The sequence below is a fragment of the Branchiostoma belcheri genome, unplaced genomic scaffold (genome assembly GCF_001625305.1).
Source record: "Branchiostoma belcheri isolate BF01 breed outbred unplaced genomic scaffold, Haploidv18h27 scaffold36, whole genome shotgun sequence".
Taxonomy (NCBI): Eukaryota; Metazoa; Chordata; class Leptocardii; order Amphioxiformes; family Branchiostomatidae; genus Branchiostoma; species Branchiostoma belcheri.
The window spans coordinates 2663790-2682696 of NW_017803976.1; the positions used below are offsets into that span (position 1 = coordinate 2663790).

General features: G+C 40.1%; 2 protein-coding genes across 2 annotated transcripts in view; one reads left to right on the top strand and one right to left on the bottom strand.

Annotated features, from left to right (window-relative positions):
- Positions 1-6966, bottom strand: part of LOC109476097 — a 9248-nt gene extending 2282 nt beyond the window's left edge. Inside the window, exons 1-4 of the mRNA XM_019776966.1 lie at positions 6913-6966; positions 6217-6275; positions 3296-3404; positions 2435-2578 (exon numbers count right to left, since the gene is read on the bottom strand). Of these exons, the coding sequence (XP_019632525.1) occupies positions 2435-2578; positions 3296-3404; positions 6217-6275; positions 6913-6955 (355 nt within the window). The 5' untranslated portion in view covers positions 6956-6966. The remainder of the gene's footprint in view (positions 1-2434; positions 2579-3295; positions 3405-6216; positions 6276-6912) is intronic.
- A 4073-nt stretch (positions 6967-11039) lies between these two features.
- On the top strand, positions 11040-18657 carry LOC109476096 (inactive carboxypeptidase-like protein X2). The gene is made up of 6 exons (XM_019776965.1): positions 11040-11227; positions 12556-12626; positions 14403-14625; positions 15176-15345; positions 15737-15883; positions 18175-18657. The coding sequence occupies exons 1-6, from the start codon at positions 11077-11079 to the stop codon at positions 18325-18327; spliced, it is 915 nt and encodes a 304-aa protein (XP_019632524.1). The 5' UTR covers positions 11040-11076; the 3' UTR covers positions 18328-18657.
- The last annotated feature ends 250 nt before the right edge of the window (positions 18658-18907 follow it).

The following is an 18907-nucleotide window of genomic DNA, read 5'->3' on the forward strand; positions in this document are numbered from 1 at the left end:
AATATGGTACAGACAGGCGTTCAATGGGGCAAGAATAGCTACTATTGTTGCCTGATTGATTTTCCAATAGTTCTTTTTTCACGTTTGGATAATATTTTTTCACTCCTACAATAGGGCTCCCTATTGGTTATTTACAGCGATGCATTATGCTAACAATGTAAATTAACGCACTTGTCATTGGACAACGTTAACCCTATCTAGACCAGGGGGGGGGGCTAAAAGTGCCCGCGCCAACTTTGATGTCACGTAGCGTCTGAACGGCTAGTGCTAGAATGACCAAACTTGGTGACTTTTCCTAGAATATTGTTGGCAACAATTCTGTGTCATTGGAAAAAGATAATAATTTTTGTGTTGCCATGGCAACGGGTTTCTGACAGGCATTTTTTGCTAAATTTAGTAATTTTAGTTTCAACAATAGAATTTTATGGGTTTTATGTCAATTTACTCATGGTTTTTAATATTAATAACATCCCAGATAATTAAATGTAAATTTTATCATTAAATATGCATAATTTATGCTAATTTGATGACGTCATTGGCCAAAATCCAAGATGGCGGACCATATCATTAGAACAGGTATATACAAGTTATTTTCCTTAAAATTTCATCAATACTTCCATTTCTTTTTCCAAAAAAGGTTTAAATGAAGGTCTTTGGTATGTTTACAATGTATTTTAGGCTTTATCACGAAAAAAAAATATTTTTGAAAATTCAACATTGATGATCCAAGATGGCTGATATCTTAAATATGTATGACGTCATTTTATGACGTCACCGGTGTTGCTATGGGCAACATAAGACTTAGTACACTCTAATATTCTGTCATAAACACTTTTGGTAAAGTTATGTTGAATACCATTTAGTTTTCAGGGAATAGCCTATCTAGACGGTTTTGGCCAATAAAATCCCATTAATGACGTCATATTACGTCATAATGACATCAAAATTGTAGATATGATAAATTTTAAGTAGTACACCATCCTCTGAAAATTTGGTAGCCATACGACATACCGTTAGCGAGTTCTGAGGGGGGGGGGAAAGAGCCCCCCCCCCCCGGTCAAATCTTGCTCAAAAAAGCCCGGTCTAGATAGGGTTAAGTGGGATATAATTAATTTGTTAAACATCTGCCAGCGAAGTACCCAGAGCTAAGTCAAACATACTCAAGTATCAAAATCGAAGTTTAAATAATTGGGATTCTTCAAATGATTTACATTGCTAATTACCTTAAGATCCATTACTTCCCATTAAGTTAAATCATGTTTAACTGTACATACTAGACACAACCATGTTATATATGTAAATTTGCAAAGCCCATCCATGTTACAATGTTGTAATGGATTTTAGGTCTGTTGGCATGATCATCAACTTTCTGAAGGCAATACTTTACAAAATATTAGACGGTACAAATGCATCGGTCTGTTTTAACCCTAAACAGTACACCTGGGGTCCGCGCGGACCCTAGCACTATATATTCTGTAATATCTTTTTGTTTCTAAAGATTTTTTTCTGAAATTTTAGGTAATTGTCACCCACAAAGTTGTCTCTCAATACAGTGCAGAAAACTCCGTTTCTACCATTTATAAAAAAATTATATCTGTTTTTCTTTTGGGGTCCGCGCGGACCCCAGCCGGCTTTCGATCATAATGGATACACTGGCGTTCTTATACATTACTTTATTTCCGTTTTTATATGTTTTTATGCACTCATCGTATGTCTACCAAGTTTTCAGAAAATGGTGTAGTACTAGAATTAAATTTTGTTAACTTTGGTGTAATTATGACGTCATATGACGTCAGAGCTAATAATATAGTCCGCCATATTGGATTTTGACCAATGACGTCATCAAATTAGCATATTCTATGCATATTAAATGATTTAACTTTTATTTAATTATGTAAGATGTTATTCATGTTGGAAAAGAAGTGTAATTTAATATAAAACTCAGAAAATTTTTATGTTTAAACCAAAATTACTTTTCAAAAAAACTGCCTGCTAGAAACCCGTTGCCATGGCAACACAAAAAAACATCAACTTACTAGTATTAAACTAATATGAACTTTTTTCCAGAGACATTTTAGGAAAGGTCTCCAAATTTGATACTTCTAGCGCAAGCCGTTTAGCCGCTATCTGAGATCAAAGTTGGGCCTCAAAAGCCCCTTCAGTCCGAAATGGGTTTAAAAATCGGGTATTTCTTCTTGTCTTCTTTTCTTCACCAAAAAATAGAAAAAGTTCAAAATGTATGATTTTTGTATGTAATGTGGACACAGAGGTTTCCACATCAGTTTGCAAAACAATTGAGCTGGTAGCATGTTGATAATTTCTAAAAATTAGCAAAAAACTGTTCTGGGGTCCGCGCGGACCCCAGGTGTACAGATTAATCAGTCCGGGAAGGTGTACTGTTGAGGGTTAAATAAAAATGGTTTAAAAGACTCACCTGTTCCATCGAACCTGGCGGCGCCATTTTGACCCGTTGCATGGTCGATCGAGACGCCCCCTTGCGGCGTTGCGTGAAATGCATTGCAATGGTCCTTGAAATCGTTGTCCAGAGGGTAGTAAGCAAGTATCCCAGGTTCACAATCTTTTCAAGCAATATACACAATACTATTATGATTACACTCAGAACGATTTGATTTGATTTATTAGGCTGCATAAGACATATGTATACAGCCAGGACTGCCCAACTAGCCGGAGGCTATTATAAAGGGCTAGCCCTCACAACAATAACATAAACAATTCGGAACAGTTAACAGTTAACAGTGTCAGTTACACTTCAGATAAGCATACTATTACATAACAGATGTTGCGGCCAAACGTTAACAAGCTATGAGATCCGGCCTAGTCGTCGTGTGTTTACTACAGTTACAATGTGTACTATATTTACATGTCAGGTTAACATACTATTGCATAACAGATGTTGCAGTCTAACGTTACGTTAGGGTTAACAGGTTATAAAAATTGGCCAAGACATCATGCATTTACTATATAATTACGTTGTGCACTATATTTACATTGTCAATACAATTCTATTGAACTTTTACAGTTTTACTAAGTAATTGTCGTCAAGTATTTATCAAGTATTGTCCATAGTTTGTTTTTAGAGGAGCTGATGGATCGGGCTGTACGGGTTTCTCTAGGGAGAACGATAAAAAAAGGTTCGAGGAGTATTTGATGTAAACGGATTTGGAAACGCAATTTGCAAATTGCCTTTTAAAACATTGAGCTTTTAAGTAGTGATTTTAGTGACAAATCTTTGATCGAAAAGCAATGATGTTTTAAGACATTTAGAAAATTGTACCAGTTTGATGAAAGAAGCTGTTTCTCAGACAGCCCTGCACACACGACTCCAGCTGGTCCAGAGTTCCGGTGAGATGGGAGTTTTCCTCTTGAAGATGAGCGCATTGATCCTGTGTGAAGGAATAGAAGTGGCAAGAAAACTCATCACAGTTAGCGGTGACGACTAAGGATGCTAAAAGATATTTGGTGCGTTAAAAATTCCGTTGATACTTATCTATCTATTTTCTATCTATCTATCTATCTATCTATCTATCTATCTATCTATCTATCTATCTATCTATCTAACTAACTAGTATCTATCTATCTATCTTTCTTTCTTTCTATCAATAGATCTATCGATATATCTGCTATCTATCTATCTATCTACTATCTATCCATCTATCTATCTACTATCTATCTATCTAACTATTCATCTATCTATCCGTCCATCTATTCATCTACCTATCTATTAATCTATCTATTCATCTATCTATCTATCTATCTATCTATCTATCTATCTATCTATCTTTCTATCCATCTATTCATCTATCTTTCTATCTAAGTATCCATCTATCTATTCATCTATCGATCAATCTAGATATCTATGTATGTTTGTATCTATCTATCTATCTGTCTATTCATCTATCTATCTGTCTATATATCTCTCTATCAATCTATTTAACTAGTATCTATCTATCTATCTTTCTTTCTTTCTATCAATCGATCTATCGATCTATCTGCTATCTATCTATGTATCTATCTATTCATCTATGTATCTGTCTATATATATCTCTATTAATCTAACTAGTATCTATCTTTCTTTCTATCAATCGATCTATCGATCTATCTGCTATCTATCTATCTACTATCTATCTATCTATCTATCTATCTACTATCTATCTATCTATCTAGTACTATCTATCTATCTATTCATCTATCGATCAATCTAGATATCTATGTATGTATCTATCTTTCTATCTGTCTAAGTATCCATCTATCTGTCTATCTATCCATCTATCTATTAATCTCTATCTATCTATGTATCTATCTATCTATCTATCTATCTATCTATCTATCTATCTATCTATCTATCTATCTACGTCATTTTTTTCATTTTTTCTGTCATTAATGCAGTGATGGATTTGATATGGCTGCTAGGCCGGTAGTTTATATGCAAATATTTAAGTAATGAAAATTTTAGCTACAGAAACAAGGCTAGGGGTATCAGCGGAAAAAAATACATATTTCAACCGGAACACGCATTCGAAGGAATGAACGCTTTATGCACACTTTTGGTAACTATATGGTTACAGTAGTTATATATTTTTACAGTTTAAATGCTGTAAGCACTAGTCTATTTTGCTTCAATAACCTGATCATGATATACACGAAAAATGGGCGTGTCTTTTACATGGGGGTCGCGGTTTGAGTTTGGTTGCACACCGTTCCAACATTCGCCTCATGTTAAGAAAGTTAAATGCACGACAGTTGAAAAAGGTACAACTTATGGCATCTCCTGCAACATATTGGATTAACATACAAATGAGGCTAATGCTGTATTGAATGAGGCAGTCATTAGCGGGATTTGTTGCATTTAGCCATTTGTCCTATATTTACAATGTGTTGTCACATGTTACATGTCAGTATGTACTTAAAACATACTATCAGAGCCTGGCCTGGGATGGCAAATAGTTGGTCAAATAAATATCTCTAAATAATCTGAACAGTTAGTAAATAGCAAACTGTACCAGCTCTAACACTCAACCTGCATGACAATCTACAAACATGCGGGTGAGAGAATGTTTGAGTGTTGGCAAACATCTTTTGTAGTCCAAATGTCGCACGGCACAAACCAGGATGCTGACTTGGTATATTTGTATAATTAAAAGCTTCGGTTTCTGGCACTTTGTAATGGCATCTAGTAAAATTCATTTAATTTAAATTGTCAGCATTGTCAGCAATTCACCCGCGGGTCTAAATTCTGTGCTTAATGTAACAAGGACAAGAAGCAAATGGATTTGATCACTCTACGAATGGTAAAACATACACGTACATTATTGAAGACGGTGTCCTGTATGGCATTCGCCATTGGTAAGTAAATCTCAAGGTTCAAAAATTTTCCCCAGGTCTAAATTTACATGCATCGTGTATTTCACATTTGTACGAAAGTAAATGCCAGTGTGTATCTGTTGGGTTTTACCGCTGGTAATGGAGGTATTTAAAGGCATCCAATGCCATTTTAGGGCAGCAAAACTGGAAATATTCTGAATAAGGCAATCTTTATGATATTGACACATACTGCTTCACATTAGCAGATTTGAGTCATACTTCGGGCATTCAAAACTGTAGAAACAAGCCTCAAGTTGAGTCCTTTCTTTCTGGGTGGTGCCCCAAAAATCATCCCAGGTCAATATAAATTGAGACAGTGTGGCCTCATTGCAACTCACAATGTAGATGAATGACTAGAATATTGGATTGACAAACAATTTACTTTCTAAGCCCTAAAAACTGCAATGAAAGCTTTTAATTAATATAGTTTCGTAATATTTCCCATTGACTATGCAGAAATGCATCACAACAACACCAAGAATGTAAACAAACATGGCTGACAGCTGTGTTTTCTACTTTCTACTGAAACAAGCCTCAAGTTGAGTCCTTTATTTTCCTGGTGGTACCCCAAAAATCAGCCCAGGGCTCATTTTCAACTTTTGGGAACTTTTGCAACTTGAAGGTCAATATAAATTGAGACAGTGTGGTCTCAACTCACAATGTAGATAAATGACTAGAATATTGGCTTGAACAATAATTGACTTTCCAAGCCCAAAAAAACTGCAATGGATGCCTTTGATTAAGATAATTTCGCAATATTTCCCTATATTGACTATGACTATTGACCATATTGACTATGCAGAAATGCATTACAACAACACCGAGCGGACTCACCTGCAAAGGCTGCAGTCCCTGTACCGGGAACTGCGCAACGGATCCGCGTGTCGCGATCACTGCTCAAAGAAAAGTTTCAAAGAAGCAAAACAGATTTGAAGTACAACTGCCTATTTCAAAATGTTTCAATTATCAGAAAACGATACGTTAAATCTATAAAGATCTACTTATTAAGAACAGATATTGTTGAAAAGTATGTGTGGCAAGCCTTAGTTTTGTTGGTGTTTGTGCACACAATATGCCAAGATGGTGCTGCTTTGGAAAACAACAACTCTATTCTACTGTCACAACACACACACAACAACAGTTAGATAAATTTCCGCCTCTTGTTACGTAAGTGTCCTTTTAAACAATGATAAGTGCCTATTGCTGTTCACCTTTCTTTCCGCTTGTTCACTTGATTTTAATACGTTAAATCCTATAGATAAATTCAACTACATTCTCAGGGAAAATAACCAATGCAGTGTTCAAATAGGAGAATGTTTCGATCTTAGAGACCACATGTTATTGTTACGGCATACATATACTCATACATATACATATACATATACATGTACGTAAGATGACGTTATTCACACGTGTATTTAGCAAGTCACTGTCCTTTTTTGTTGTGTCAATAAAAAATCTTCTGTATTAACTATTATATACTAAAAAAGCAATACAATGTCTCATAGGAAGTAAAATGTAACAACTTACGACTCAGAACGACGAAAATTGCCGCTAGCATCATGGTGGCCATTTCGTGCAGGATCAGACAGGTACAATAACAAGCCTCTCCGGTCGAAGCCAGTTTCGGACTCCTGCCAATCAAAATTGGCAGTTCAACCAATGAAAGCATGGCAATCAACGGTCTGGCCAATGAGAGAGTGGGTGCATGTGCGTCATGTATTTGTACTTGTATGTTTCTAATTTGCGTTGCTACCTTTTGATGGATGTGGGTGGGGCTATACAATCGGTCAAATACCTTATATAAATGGCACATACTCACTGATGTCAGAGCATTTTAATTTCAAGAGATCAATAAAACTCCCCAAACGCTTACGTTTACAGGTTATTAGAGGTTTCTAACTTCACAATGCCCTGTTTACCAGAGAAACTGGTATTTAAACCATAAGAGATCAGACGTGTCCGGTTTGTTTGTGTGACGATCAGTTAATAAGTTGCATTGTGCAATCTTATAAGTATCACCATTTAAAAGAGGTTAGAGTTTGCCCACCTATGCTGAGTGCGGTATATAGGACTTCGGCTTTGCAAATACATACAAAACTTTAAGCCTTTCATGAGGATTTATTACGTTAGACTTATAAGTGCAGCCAGGTTCACGGGTCAACATTTATCTATTTCAAATGCATGACAACACAACACACAGACTTAGGCCACACCGACTTAATTTTATGGATGACATCCACGCGCGCATTGATTTCGCCTGTTATAAAAAAAAATCACGTCCACCGTGGCGATTCATAAGATATGCAAAAAGCCAGCATGTGCCGGCTTGTCGTATACGTCGCTAAGTACTTCCGCAACTTCACAATACCAGCTTTGTATTCCTGTGGATTAGTAGCAGTTTTATTTTCTGGCCGGAACTTTTTTTATTCGCCCGCGCGCACTAGTTATGGGGTCTTCGGAGGATGTCATCCATAAAATGAAGTCGGTGTGGCCTTACAGACAGCAATAGCTGACGTCGGGCGGAGTTAACATACAAACAATGTGGTGATTTCTTCTCCAATTTTACGATAGTCTTTCCCTGTCGTCGTTCGGTGAAGATCAATGCACTCCCTACTTCTAGGACACTATTTTCGAGAGATGATAAGCCGTAAAAAATCGTCAAAGTACCCCCGTCATGTTCAACCCCTAACCTTCAATGAGAGACACATAGCGGTTTTTGTTAAACTGCAGCTTATCTAGCTTCAACGCAAGGACAGGTGTAACGTTAATTCCCCTGTGTGACCGCGACCGGGATCAGAAACAAGTCGATACGATACAATACGATACGATACGATACAATACTAGATTGAACTATTGCTTGGCAGTTGTACATGGTACAAAGTATGGCATCAATAACAATGTGATCAATACAATCAAGTTTATTCTAAGATACTACTAGTGCAGGAATATGGACGTAAACGGCGTATGGTATGATATGAGTTAGGCGTTGCTATCTGTTACAATGCTTTCTCTTTTTTTTGCAATGCACTGCATATATATTGTCCTAAGCATGTAGATATGGAGCCGGGGCATGACATGAGTAGATTAAAAATGTCTATGTTTGTCTTTGGGAGAGGTTCACCAGTTTTACATGTGATCATTTTCATAAATTTTTGTCTATCTAAAGATACGATAAAAATGCCCTAGTGTGAATAGGTATAGAAGGTGACAGATGTGACGTAAAATGTCTTCTTGCTCTTGTAAAGTGTTAAGTTTATTGTCCTTAAATCACCCCCAGCTTAAGTCAAGCCGCGACTCCCGCAACGCTTTTCAATTATATGTCAAATCTAATTGTCTTCTTTAGATAAACATTTCGAATAGGAACATAATTATATTCCAACAGAATGAATTTTGAAGGCAGGTTTGTCAGACATTGACGTTTGTAAATTTATTTTCTGCCAAGGAGATTCAACACCTGATATAACGTCCTTGCTTTGACTTTATTGTTTGTAAAATAATTCATTCAGGAACTTGTGGCATTCAGGGGACGGGAGGGACAGATTTAGCACCCTCGCAAATTTACGTCTCTTCAGATTCAGATTTTTTTCAGATTCAGATTCAGATTTTATTGAATATCGACTGGCATGTCACATCAGTGCATGAATTATGTCGAATTATATTTACAACTTGTACTCAATTATTACAATAGATAGCATAAAATCTCACATGCATCTGCATAATTAGCGATAAAATACATCATAAAAGCTTATCACGTCAATGAGAACAGTTAAACATTCTAAAATCAGTATTACTAAAGAAGAATAACATCATAAAACCGCTATAAATGTATACAAGGATCAGGTTTTAGACAGCAGCTTCAACGCACGGGGTACAAAAGACTGTTCATGTCTTTTCGTTTTACTAGATGTTGAGGCAGTGACAGGTTTACCTCTACGCAGGTTGTAATTACATTGTGTCGGAGAGGATACAAAGTCAAGCAGAGGGCTATCAGCATCCTTCAGGATGTTCTGAATTGTGCGAAGAGTGACCTGATCTCGCCTTGTGGACAAAGAAGGCAAACTGGAATCCCAATGATCCTACAGCATCTCTTTTGCACACTTTCAAGCATATCTGAGAGGCGTTTGGGCAGGCCTCCCCAAACCGGGCTAGCATACTCTAACACCGTAATCTACACCCCGATTATAACCCTATGCAAAGAGTCATCAGGGTGTGGATGGACCGTGATACACTTAAAATTTGCCGTTCTGCGATATGGCATCGACCGTTTGAAAAGGAGACGACCGTTTATGAAACGGGAATGAGCAGCGCCTTTACCAGGCTTTCCCGACTATTCTTCGAAGGGAAGCATTAGAATTGTAATATTAGAAAAGGTTAATTTCCCCTCCTATTGGCGTTGGTAAATGAATCTACAGTGGCCAAATTAAATTCCCTTGGCCAATTGTTCTAGCAGAGCGGAGGAAGGAGCGGGGACAAAGCGTTCACGGATGGATTCCAATCTACAATTATTCTTCCTACTGGCTAAATTTCACTGCATTTTGAACCTGCGTTGAAACATTAGTCTGCTGGAGACTAGCCTGGAGTCCAGGCGTGTTTTCTCTAGTCCACCTTTCTACTGTTGACGCTTTGGCGGATCTAAATCTAACAGGAACTCCAGGCTACAATGTTCAAGTAAAGTAGGCATGGGTAGACAGAAGACGCACGGAAAGTTTCCACCAAAGAACACGATTTACATACCTTTTGTTTTCTACCTAACCGACTGTTGTTGAAATATATGGGTAAAAAGACTTTTCTAATAAGGCCATGTTGATTTGATTATATGGATGACATCCTCCTGGAGCCCCAAAACTGATGCGCGTGCGAATAAAAAAAAGTTTTGCAAAAAAAAAGTTCTTTTCATTATGAAATCTACGTGGTCATGAGGGTTGAGCAGATGGCAGAGAATATGGTTTGGCGAATAATCTAGTCTTCAAGTTCATTTCTTTACAATTTCGTCTTTTTTCGTTTGATTTTGGCATTCTACGACATTGGTATAGTTTTTATTAAATTTTTTTTTGTAACTTATGGTATATTTTTGCTCATTTAGCAACTGTTTTGTACGATTTACAGTATAGTTGAAAACTTTTTTTTTTTTGGAAACGGCCGAAAATTCATGCGCGCGCGGATGTCATCAATATAATCAAATCAACATGGCCTAATCTTTGAAGAAAATGCTTGCTTACGTCATGTCAGGGCGTGTTTTGTCAAAACCTGTTTACAAGCGACCTTCGTGTTAATTAGGGGTGATGCGCATGCGCGGCTGGCTTTGATGTCTAGATTAGTTCTGGTTGTTACGGACGTCTTGTGTTTACGTCCGGTTAACGTCCCTGTTCAAGGTCGTTTAGCTTAGTGCTATGAGAGATGCACAGAAGATGCCATTTTGCGGGAGGGGGTTTAATACATTGTAACTCTTCTAGAAGTTTAAGGACCTTGAGCACAGTGATATCGTTAAGAGAAACTAGAATAGGACCATCCATGTATACATGAATGAATACATTGAGTCGGTCATATTTTTATTCAAACATTTTCTGCAACATCCCACCATGAAATGGACCGTTCCTTTGTATGGTTGATGACCAACGCACCAGTACTTAATTAACACTGCATAGAACCCCGGACCGACTCGCTCCTACACTACCCCCCAGAGGAGCAGAGATGTCGCCGTTACCGCAGTTCCCTGTAGCCTTCCAGGCTCGTCCGCAGTTCTTTGCTGCGTTCCTGGTCCTACTGCTGCCCAGGCTGAGCCCGCAGGCGGCCACGGTCTCTCCCGACAACCCGGAGATACTTCAGCTGCAAGAAACGTCCAGTAAGCCGGCTTTACTACAAACTGTAACACCACCAAATGCCTAGGTCACATTTTCAAACCGGGGCCAAGACGGACTGTTTGTATGAACGAAAAACTAACAATTTATATCAAGAATATACAGGAATAGTGCCCATGATTATTAATGAAAACTTTTTATGTGTTTTCTTGGCTTTTATATCGTCCTTTTCGTTCCGTAAGACTGCCCGGCCGGGCCCCGGTTTGACAATGTGACCCCAGCCTAAAACAGTAACTCCTGAGTTTTTGTTGTTGATGCAGTTCTATGAACTTGGTTGACTAGGCTCATTCGCATGACGAAGCTGACTGAAAAGCCGCCGCGGCTTGAAATGCGTCGAGATTTGAGCGGGTCAAAACAGAGGGAATAGAAGGTTGTTCATTGCGTGTTGTCTCCTTGTGAGATCTATAGATTTTCTTTTTTCTGGAAAATTGGAGATTCTATAATTTTACATTCTGCAATTCGAAAGTCTATCTGCAAATTGCAGACTGGAGACGGGTATTTTGAACACTGAATGCATGAAGTGTGCACGTGCGGGAGAGCGTAATGTGGTCACCGGATCGTAAAAGGCAGACATTCTTAAATATATATATATATAAGTAATCATTTTTTTCGAGTTGACGGTAATTTTCTTTCGCGATTTGGGTTGACCTGGGGTTGACGGTAAAAAAAAAATTGAGATGGTTAAAGCCCAGGAACCTACATCTACTAAACTAAAGCAAGCCAGTGGTTATTTTCCTGGGTAGACTGAAGCAATCATGCATTGCAAAGAATGACCTTGTTATTGTGTACAATGTATGACAGATAATATGATTACTAGGTGGTCATGGTATGGGGCTATCAAATTCTAAACATAGGTTTAACTGGTACTATGTCTGGCAGAATGTTGAATAGAACTACTGACTAAGAGCTAGAACACCTCATATGTGCTAAGCTACGCTATACTATGTTTATTAAGAGCAGATGTATATGTACTATACTGGTTTTATGAGTACTACACTTCACAGAATGCCCACTTAATTACTGGCTAAAATCTGCTAAAATTCTACATATAGGTGCTATGATACGCTATACTACATGTATGTAATTGATAAAGTATACAATGAGGTCCTGAACGTATATCCACTTTACAGCTTTTCATGTTTTCAGTTATTCCAAGATTCATTTTTTGCATGGCAGTTAATTTAAACTCGTCATCTTGCAGGGCTAGGATAATTACACTCTTATGGTACAATCAAACAAACAAACAAACAATCTACATAAATATGACTTTAAGAACCTTCTTGAATGTTCAGAACTTCTGTGTTCACCACAGGAATGCTGGAAACAATGCACTACCAAATGAAGACCCTCCGACGTTCACTCGGCCAGCTGACGGAAGTGAAGGTGTGTTCGCTTGCGTGCAGTGTGTTTCTGCATTAACAGCGCAAATAAAGATAATGTATAAGGAGAAAAGCTAAGATCATGGTCACATTTCCAAGCCGGGGCCCGTCTGGGTTGTTTGCGTGAACTAAAAATAAACAATTTGTACTAAGACTATACACAAATAGTGCTTATGGTTAATTTTCTAAAACGTTTTTGTGTTTTGCTGTCTTATATCATAATTTTCGTTCCAGACGACTGCCCGGCCGGGCCCCGGGTTGGGAAATATGGGGTACTAGTACATGTCAGCGGGAACATTAAAGTTTAACTATTCTCTAACCTGTAGTCTCTGATTTAAACAATCAATATTCTTTGATGTATTTCTGTGAGCTGACCGTCATCAAACGCGGCCTATTTGTTACATTGTTTCTGCTAGTATCCTCTTGCAGAGCAAATGTGTAGCAAGTTAACGCTCGTCTATATGTAGCAAGCCGCTGAAATACATTAAAGAATGTTTAGATTCTTAGAGACTACTGATTAGAGAATAGTTAAACCTTATTATTCCCGCTGACATATATCTGTACGTAGTTTGCCGCATACATATATTCTGTACGTAGGGTGACGTTATTGCCTTCGTGAGAAGGTTATAATATCAGTTTGCTGTGGGGTGGGGCATTGTGGATTTAGTGGAATATCTCTTGAAGGCATGGCTCGACGTTCATAATCTTTGGCAGGCAGGTTACCGTTGGGCAGACCAAGGCCAAGTGCAACAATGGGCCTCGTTGGGGGGGGGTCCCTACGTCACTGCAGTGGACCTTTTTTGTTTGTCGCTTGTTAGCAGGATAACTCAAGTATATGCAAATGGCTGTTCAGGATTTTTGGTAGGCACATTACCGTTGTAGAGACCAAGGTTAAAAATGGGCCTCGTGGGGGTGGGGCTCGGGGGGGGGTGTCCCTACTTTACAGACGCACATAAATACTGTGTACTTTCTCCTTTCTTGCTTCCAAAATTACCCGGTATTCCTTTTCCTATGTCAACATTTATCGCATTATGACGTGACACTATAGTTATTTTTTAACAATATAAAACTTTACAAAATTAATTTTTATACCGCGGCCAAAAGCAAGGGCAGCAGACAAACTCTTTTAAACCTAAGTTAAGTAAAGAACTTTGTGTAAAGTGCCTTCCAAAGGGCACAGTATTCGTGTTCAGTACCTTTCCCAAAGGTACAGGATCAGTGCCGTGGCTGGATTTTAATTCGGGACCTCTTGGTTCTGAGTCGATTGCGCCGTCGTTGCGCTACACGACCCCACTGGGAACCAAATATTAAGAAATGAGGTGGATACGTACTGTTGAGGTTAGGCCATGTTGATTTGATTATATGGATGACATTCGCGCGCGCATGAATTTTCGGCCGTTTCCAAAAAATAAAAAAAATTTCAACCATACTGTAAATCGTACAAAACAGTTGCAAAATAAGCAAAAATATACCGTAAGTTACAAAAAAATAAGTAAAAACTATACCAATGTCGTAGAATGCTAAAAATCAAGCGAAAAAAGATGAAATTGTAAGGAAATGAACTTGAATATTAGATTATTCGCCAAACCATATTCTGTCCCATTTGTTCAACCCTCATGACCACGTAGATTTCACAATGAAAACAACTTTTTTTTTTCCAAAACTTTTTTTTTATTCGCACGCGCGCATCAGTTTTGGGGCTCCCTGAGGATGTCATCCATATAATCAAATCAATGTGGCCTTACTACACAATCGTACCTCCTGTCGTTCTGTTCTGTAGGCAGTCGCCTCGCGGCTCAACGACTTGTTGGCTCATCAGGAAGAGTTGGCGGCCCGTCAGAACGAGACAGCTGTTGTCCTGAAAGAGTTGGCGGGCCGTCAGAACGAGACAGCTGCTGCCCTGAAAGAGTTGGCGGCCCGTCAGAACGAGACAGCTGCTGTCGTGGAAGAGTTGGCGGCCCGTCAGAACGAGACAATCGCTCGACAAGACGAGCGGTTCGCCGGTAAGATTCACCCTCCAGCAGGCCTTACTAAGTGGTTATGGACTGCAGGATTCGGCTAAAATTGGGTCAGGTGGAGACTAGATAAGATTGACATCTGCCTGTAATTGTCATGTATGTAAACATAAGGTGTTAACTGGCTGAGTGTGTAATAGTAATGTTTGCTAACTCCAGATAAACATCTAACACCAGGTTAAACCTGTATGTTGTGTAACTTCATATGCATATTCAATACTAGTATAGCAAAACGGCTTCTAGGTTGCACCATCCATCGTGTCAAGTCACGTGAGTGCGAACACTTGTTACTACGGTACGTAAACTTTAAAGGACAGCTTGTGATATCGTCTTTAAGGTGACATGTCATGTAGCATTTTTCCCCGTCCTCCGGAACTGTCTACCGGATTTCCGCTGCTCGGTGCTCTGCCGGACTAGGCTGCTGGCCGTGTCAAAAGACACTTTTCCGGACGGCAGCATCACGCAGCATCACGGCATCTTCTATCCTCCGGAACTTTTTACCAGTACACTGATATCATGTATTATTTTCCGTTTTCAGAGTTCTGCCGGACTAGGAAGATGGGAATGTCAACCGGTACCATTCCGGACAGCAGCATCACGGCGACTTCCGTATACGACAATCGGTTTCTGGCGAAAATGGGGAGAGTTGGAACCAACCGCAAGGGGTGGCTAGCAAGGTCACTAAATATGGACGCCGAGTGGATGAAGGTAGCTATGAGCCTGTAGGCTGTCAGGGGATCTTATAATTTTGATGGAAATGACGTACTTGACGACGATGACGTACGTATCAGGACGTGACGTAAATGACGTACGTGTTATCACACGGCGTTCTGATCAGTTACCACACGGGCCTGCGAAAGTTCCATAGAATATTTCGACCACCTTTCACGTTCATGAAAATCGGATACATGATTCGAAGGTTGAAATGAAAGTTAGTACTCGTACATGTAGAATTTACAAGACAGTGTATTCCGTATCAGCCCGACTGCGGGTCGACGTCGGATGACCTTCCGGCGTTTTGCCGATTCGATTAGGTGATGCAGAACAAAACGTGTTGTGTGTATTTCAAACCTGAAGCTAATAACCTGCGCAACTACAGGTGGACCTGGGGCAGGAGAGTCGGGTGTATGGTGTGGTCACTCAGGGGCGTCCGGACTACAACCAGTGGGCGCGGACCTACAAACTGTCCTTCAGCCAGGATGGGCAGACCTGGACCACGTACGCCAACCTCGACGGATCAGACAAGGTCAGATCTATTGTGCCCAGAATCGTGCCTATCTTGTTCTATGCTTAAATGGGTTAGGCACGGTTCTGGATAGTTTCAAAGATTTGCTTCAGGTGTGGACTGGATCCGGACTGAACAGGCTTAAACCGGATTCTGGTTGTAAAAAGCCCCACCCTTTCTACAGAACCGTCACCGACTCTAAGAGAGATTTAGGCTACTTATATTTACGTCTACTTTCAAATTGCTTTTTATTATTATTTTTACAGTATTAGATTTTGTCCTCGGCTGCCAATTTCATACTGTCTTTGCGAATTTGATACTGACTTATCAATTACAAACCTATATTTCTGATTTGATACTGTCTTATATGTAGTCACCAAAATACCTGTTTGGTGCCTATCTACATTCCTGAATGAGGTTTACTAGGGTTAATTGTTTATTAGGGTTAGGGTCAGGCATGGTTCTAGATAATCGTTTCTTATCCCCAGTCATGGACGTGCGCGGACTATCTAGAACCATACTTGAGGATAGTTATAGAGAAAGCACGGATCTAGATCCGCCAGAACCATCCAGAACCGTGCCTGAGGTTCGTTATAGATAAAACATGGATCTAAATATACGTGTAATATCTAGCCAGGGTACCATCATGGTTAGTTTACGTCTGCTCCTACAGAAGCTACCACGACTGTGTGAGCGGACGTAAACTAACCAGGATGGTACCCAGGCTATGTAATATCTGGAACCGTGCCTTGGGATGAAACACGTTTCAGTACATTAACCCTCAAACACCCGAACGGGGTCCATTTGGACCCCAGACGTATATTTTTATGTGCTATTTGATTTTTTTTATTCTAAAAAAAATTAGATCGGCACAAATTTGTAAAAATAACAACTGAAGTCTGATGTAAGACCGTCTGGGGTCCAAACGGACCCCAGCCATGTATTTGCACTTTCCTACACACGAAATTGTTCGGATGTCCTCAAAATGTCTTCAATGAAGCATTATTGCTTTAGCCTCGGTCACAACTCGCCGTACGTGCTTCTGCGTGCTGTCTACGTGCAAAAACGTGGGCAAACGTAGGGCATCCGTGCGTGGTGAGTACCACCTCCGTACGGAATCCTACGGATTTGGGAGCACGCAGACACGCCGTAGAACCTTAAGTGCATGTAATACTTTTTCTACGTGCGGTCTGCGGATTTACCACCCGTGCGTGCGAGTACGTGCGACGCGCGTGCCCCGTACAGCCTATGAGCGTGCAACGTACGGACTCCGTGAGTCTAACTTCACTATTCTCACGTGCAATTGCTGTACGGACAGCGCACGAAGCACGTGAGTGCCACGCACGGTGCTTGCGTCATCCGTGCTTACTCCTCACTTCCAAGTTGACCTGCTCAATGACCACGCAGAACACACGTGCACCATACCAGGTGCTCCGCACGTGCAACGCACGTGCAACGCACCTGATTTCTACAGTATATAAAGACGACTTGACGGGCGACTGCCAACTCGTCTCCAAGATGCCCAGGAAGGCTCAAAAGAAGTCTACCAGACAAGATCCAAAGAAACGGGCCGCGGAAGACACCAGGGCGGCTAGTGATGATGAAGTTAACAGGAGGTGCACGCACTTACAACGTGCGAGTGAGTAAGGAAATCGTGCGCACGCCGCACGTGTAGGTACGGCCTGTACGCGGCAACGTGGCAATCGCACAGAGATCGTACGTTGCAAGCACGTGCAACTCACTTACCACTTGCGCAACGTACGATGCACGCAACCGCTGACGGCCAGGCGTGTCGTGCAGACCACGTACGTACACCTTGCGAGTGACGTACTCCCTCGGCCGGCCACCCTACGTTTGCAGAAAAAACGTAGCAGACGTAGCCACGACAAAAACGTACGGACAAAAAGCACGCACGGCGAGTTGTGACCGTCGCTTTTGATACTATGCAGTTTGCCAAGTACCCTCCACCTCAGGAATTATTTCATCAGGTTTTCAGAAGTTTGACAATTTGACAATCATATGAGGTCAAAGGTCAACCCCATCCATGTTCATGCCTGAAGGCCTCATCCAATTTTTGCATAAATTATGATAATGAGCGGGAATTTTTTAAACACTTAATCATGCCAAAATAAACGTCTTAATATTTTTAACCAATATATGTGCAAAGGTCACTGAAATAATGCAAAAAGGAATATAAAACTGAAAGAAACCAAATGGGGTCCATTTGGACCCCGTTCGGGCATTAACGTCACAAAAAAATTTCCGATGTTTGAGGGTTAAAGCGAATCCCATCTCCTTACGTGTTACCTCAGGTGTTTGCCGGAAACTATGACCGGAGTTCGCCGGTGTATAACTTCTTGGAGAGGCCTGTGACTGTGCGGTACGTCCGGTTCCACCCTCGCACCTACACCTCGCGCCCAGTCATGCGGGTGGAGATCCTGGGCTGCCCCACCGACATGCTGTAGGTGTTGGCACTCACGTGACTGTGACGTCATCACTGTCTGCCATGTTGGATGATCAAAGAGAATATTTTGTAACATGATTTTTCTTCACAAAGTAAGCTGTATCAACACTGCACCATAGCATAGTGCCACTTGGAGTGAACGTGCTAAAGTATTACGCCGCACAAGCCTGTTTTAACCCTGGAAACTTGTCAAAACTTTGTTTGCATTCGTGTGGTGTGTATTTTGTGATGTTGTCATAGAATCAATGCGCCTAATATAGACTGATAGCGCGGTGACCATGAATGTTAGAAATGTGGAATAATAATTTCAATGTGTTTAAAGGTGATGGTAAAGTGGTAATCGCATCTACTCAAAATATTTCCCATTGTCAACGGAATATTACATCATGTCATTTTAAACGATGTAGAAATGTGTTTCTCACATCAGTTCTTGACAAGGAAGGTTGGTACTGCGTCCATTGCTTGTAATACTTTTCAAATTGACATATATAAGAACTACATATTGTAAGGTAAACACTACCTAAGTGATATGTAACCTATTAACCCTACCTAGACCGGGCTTTTTTTGACATGGGGGGACC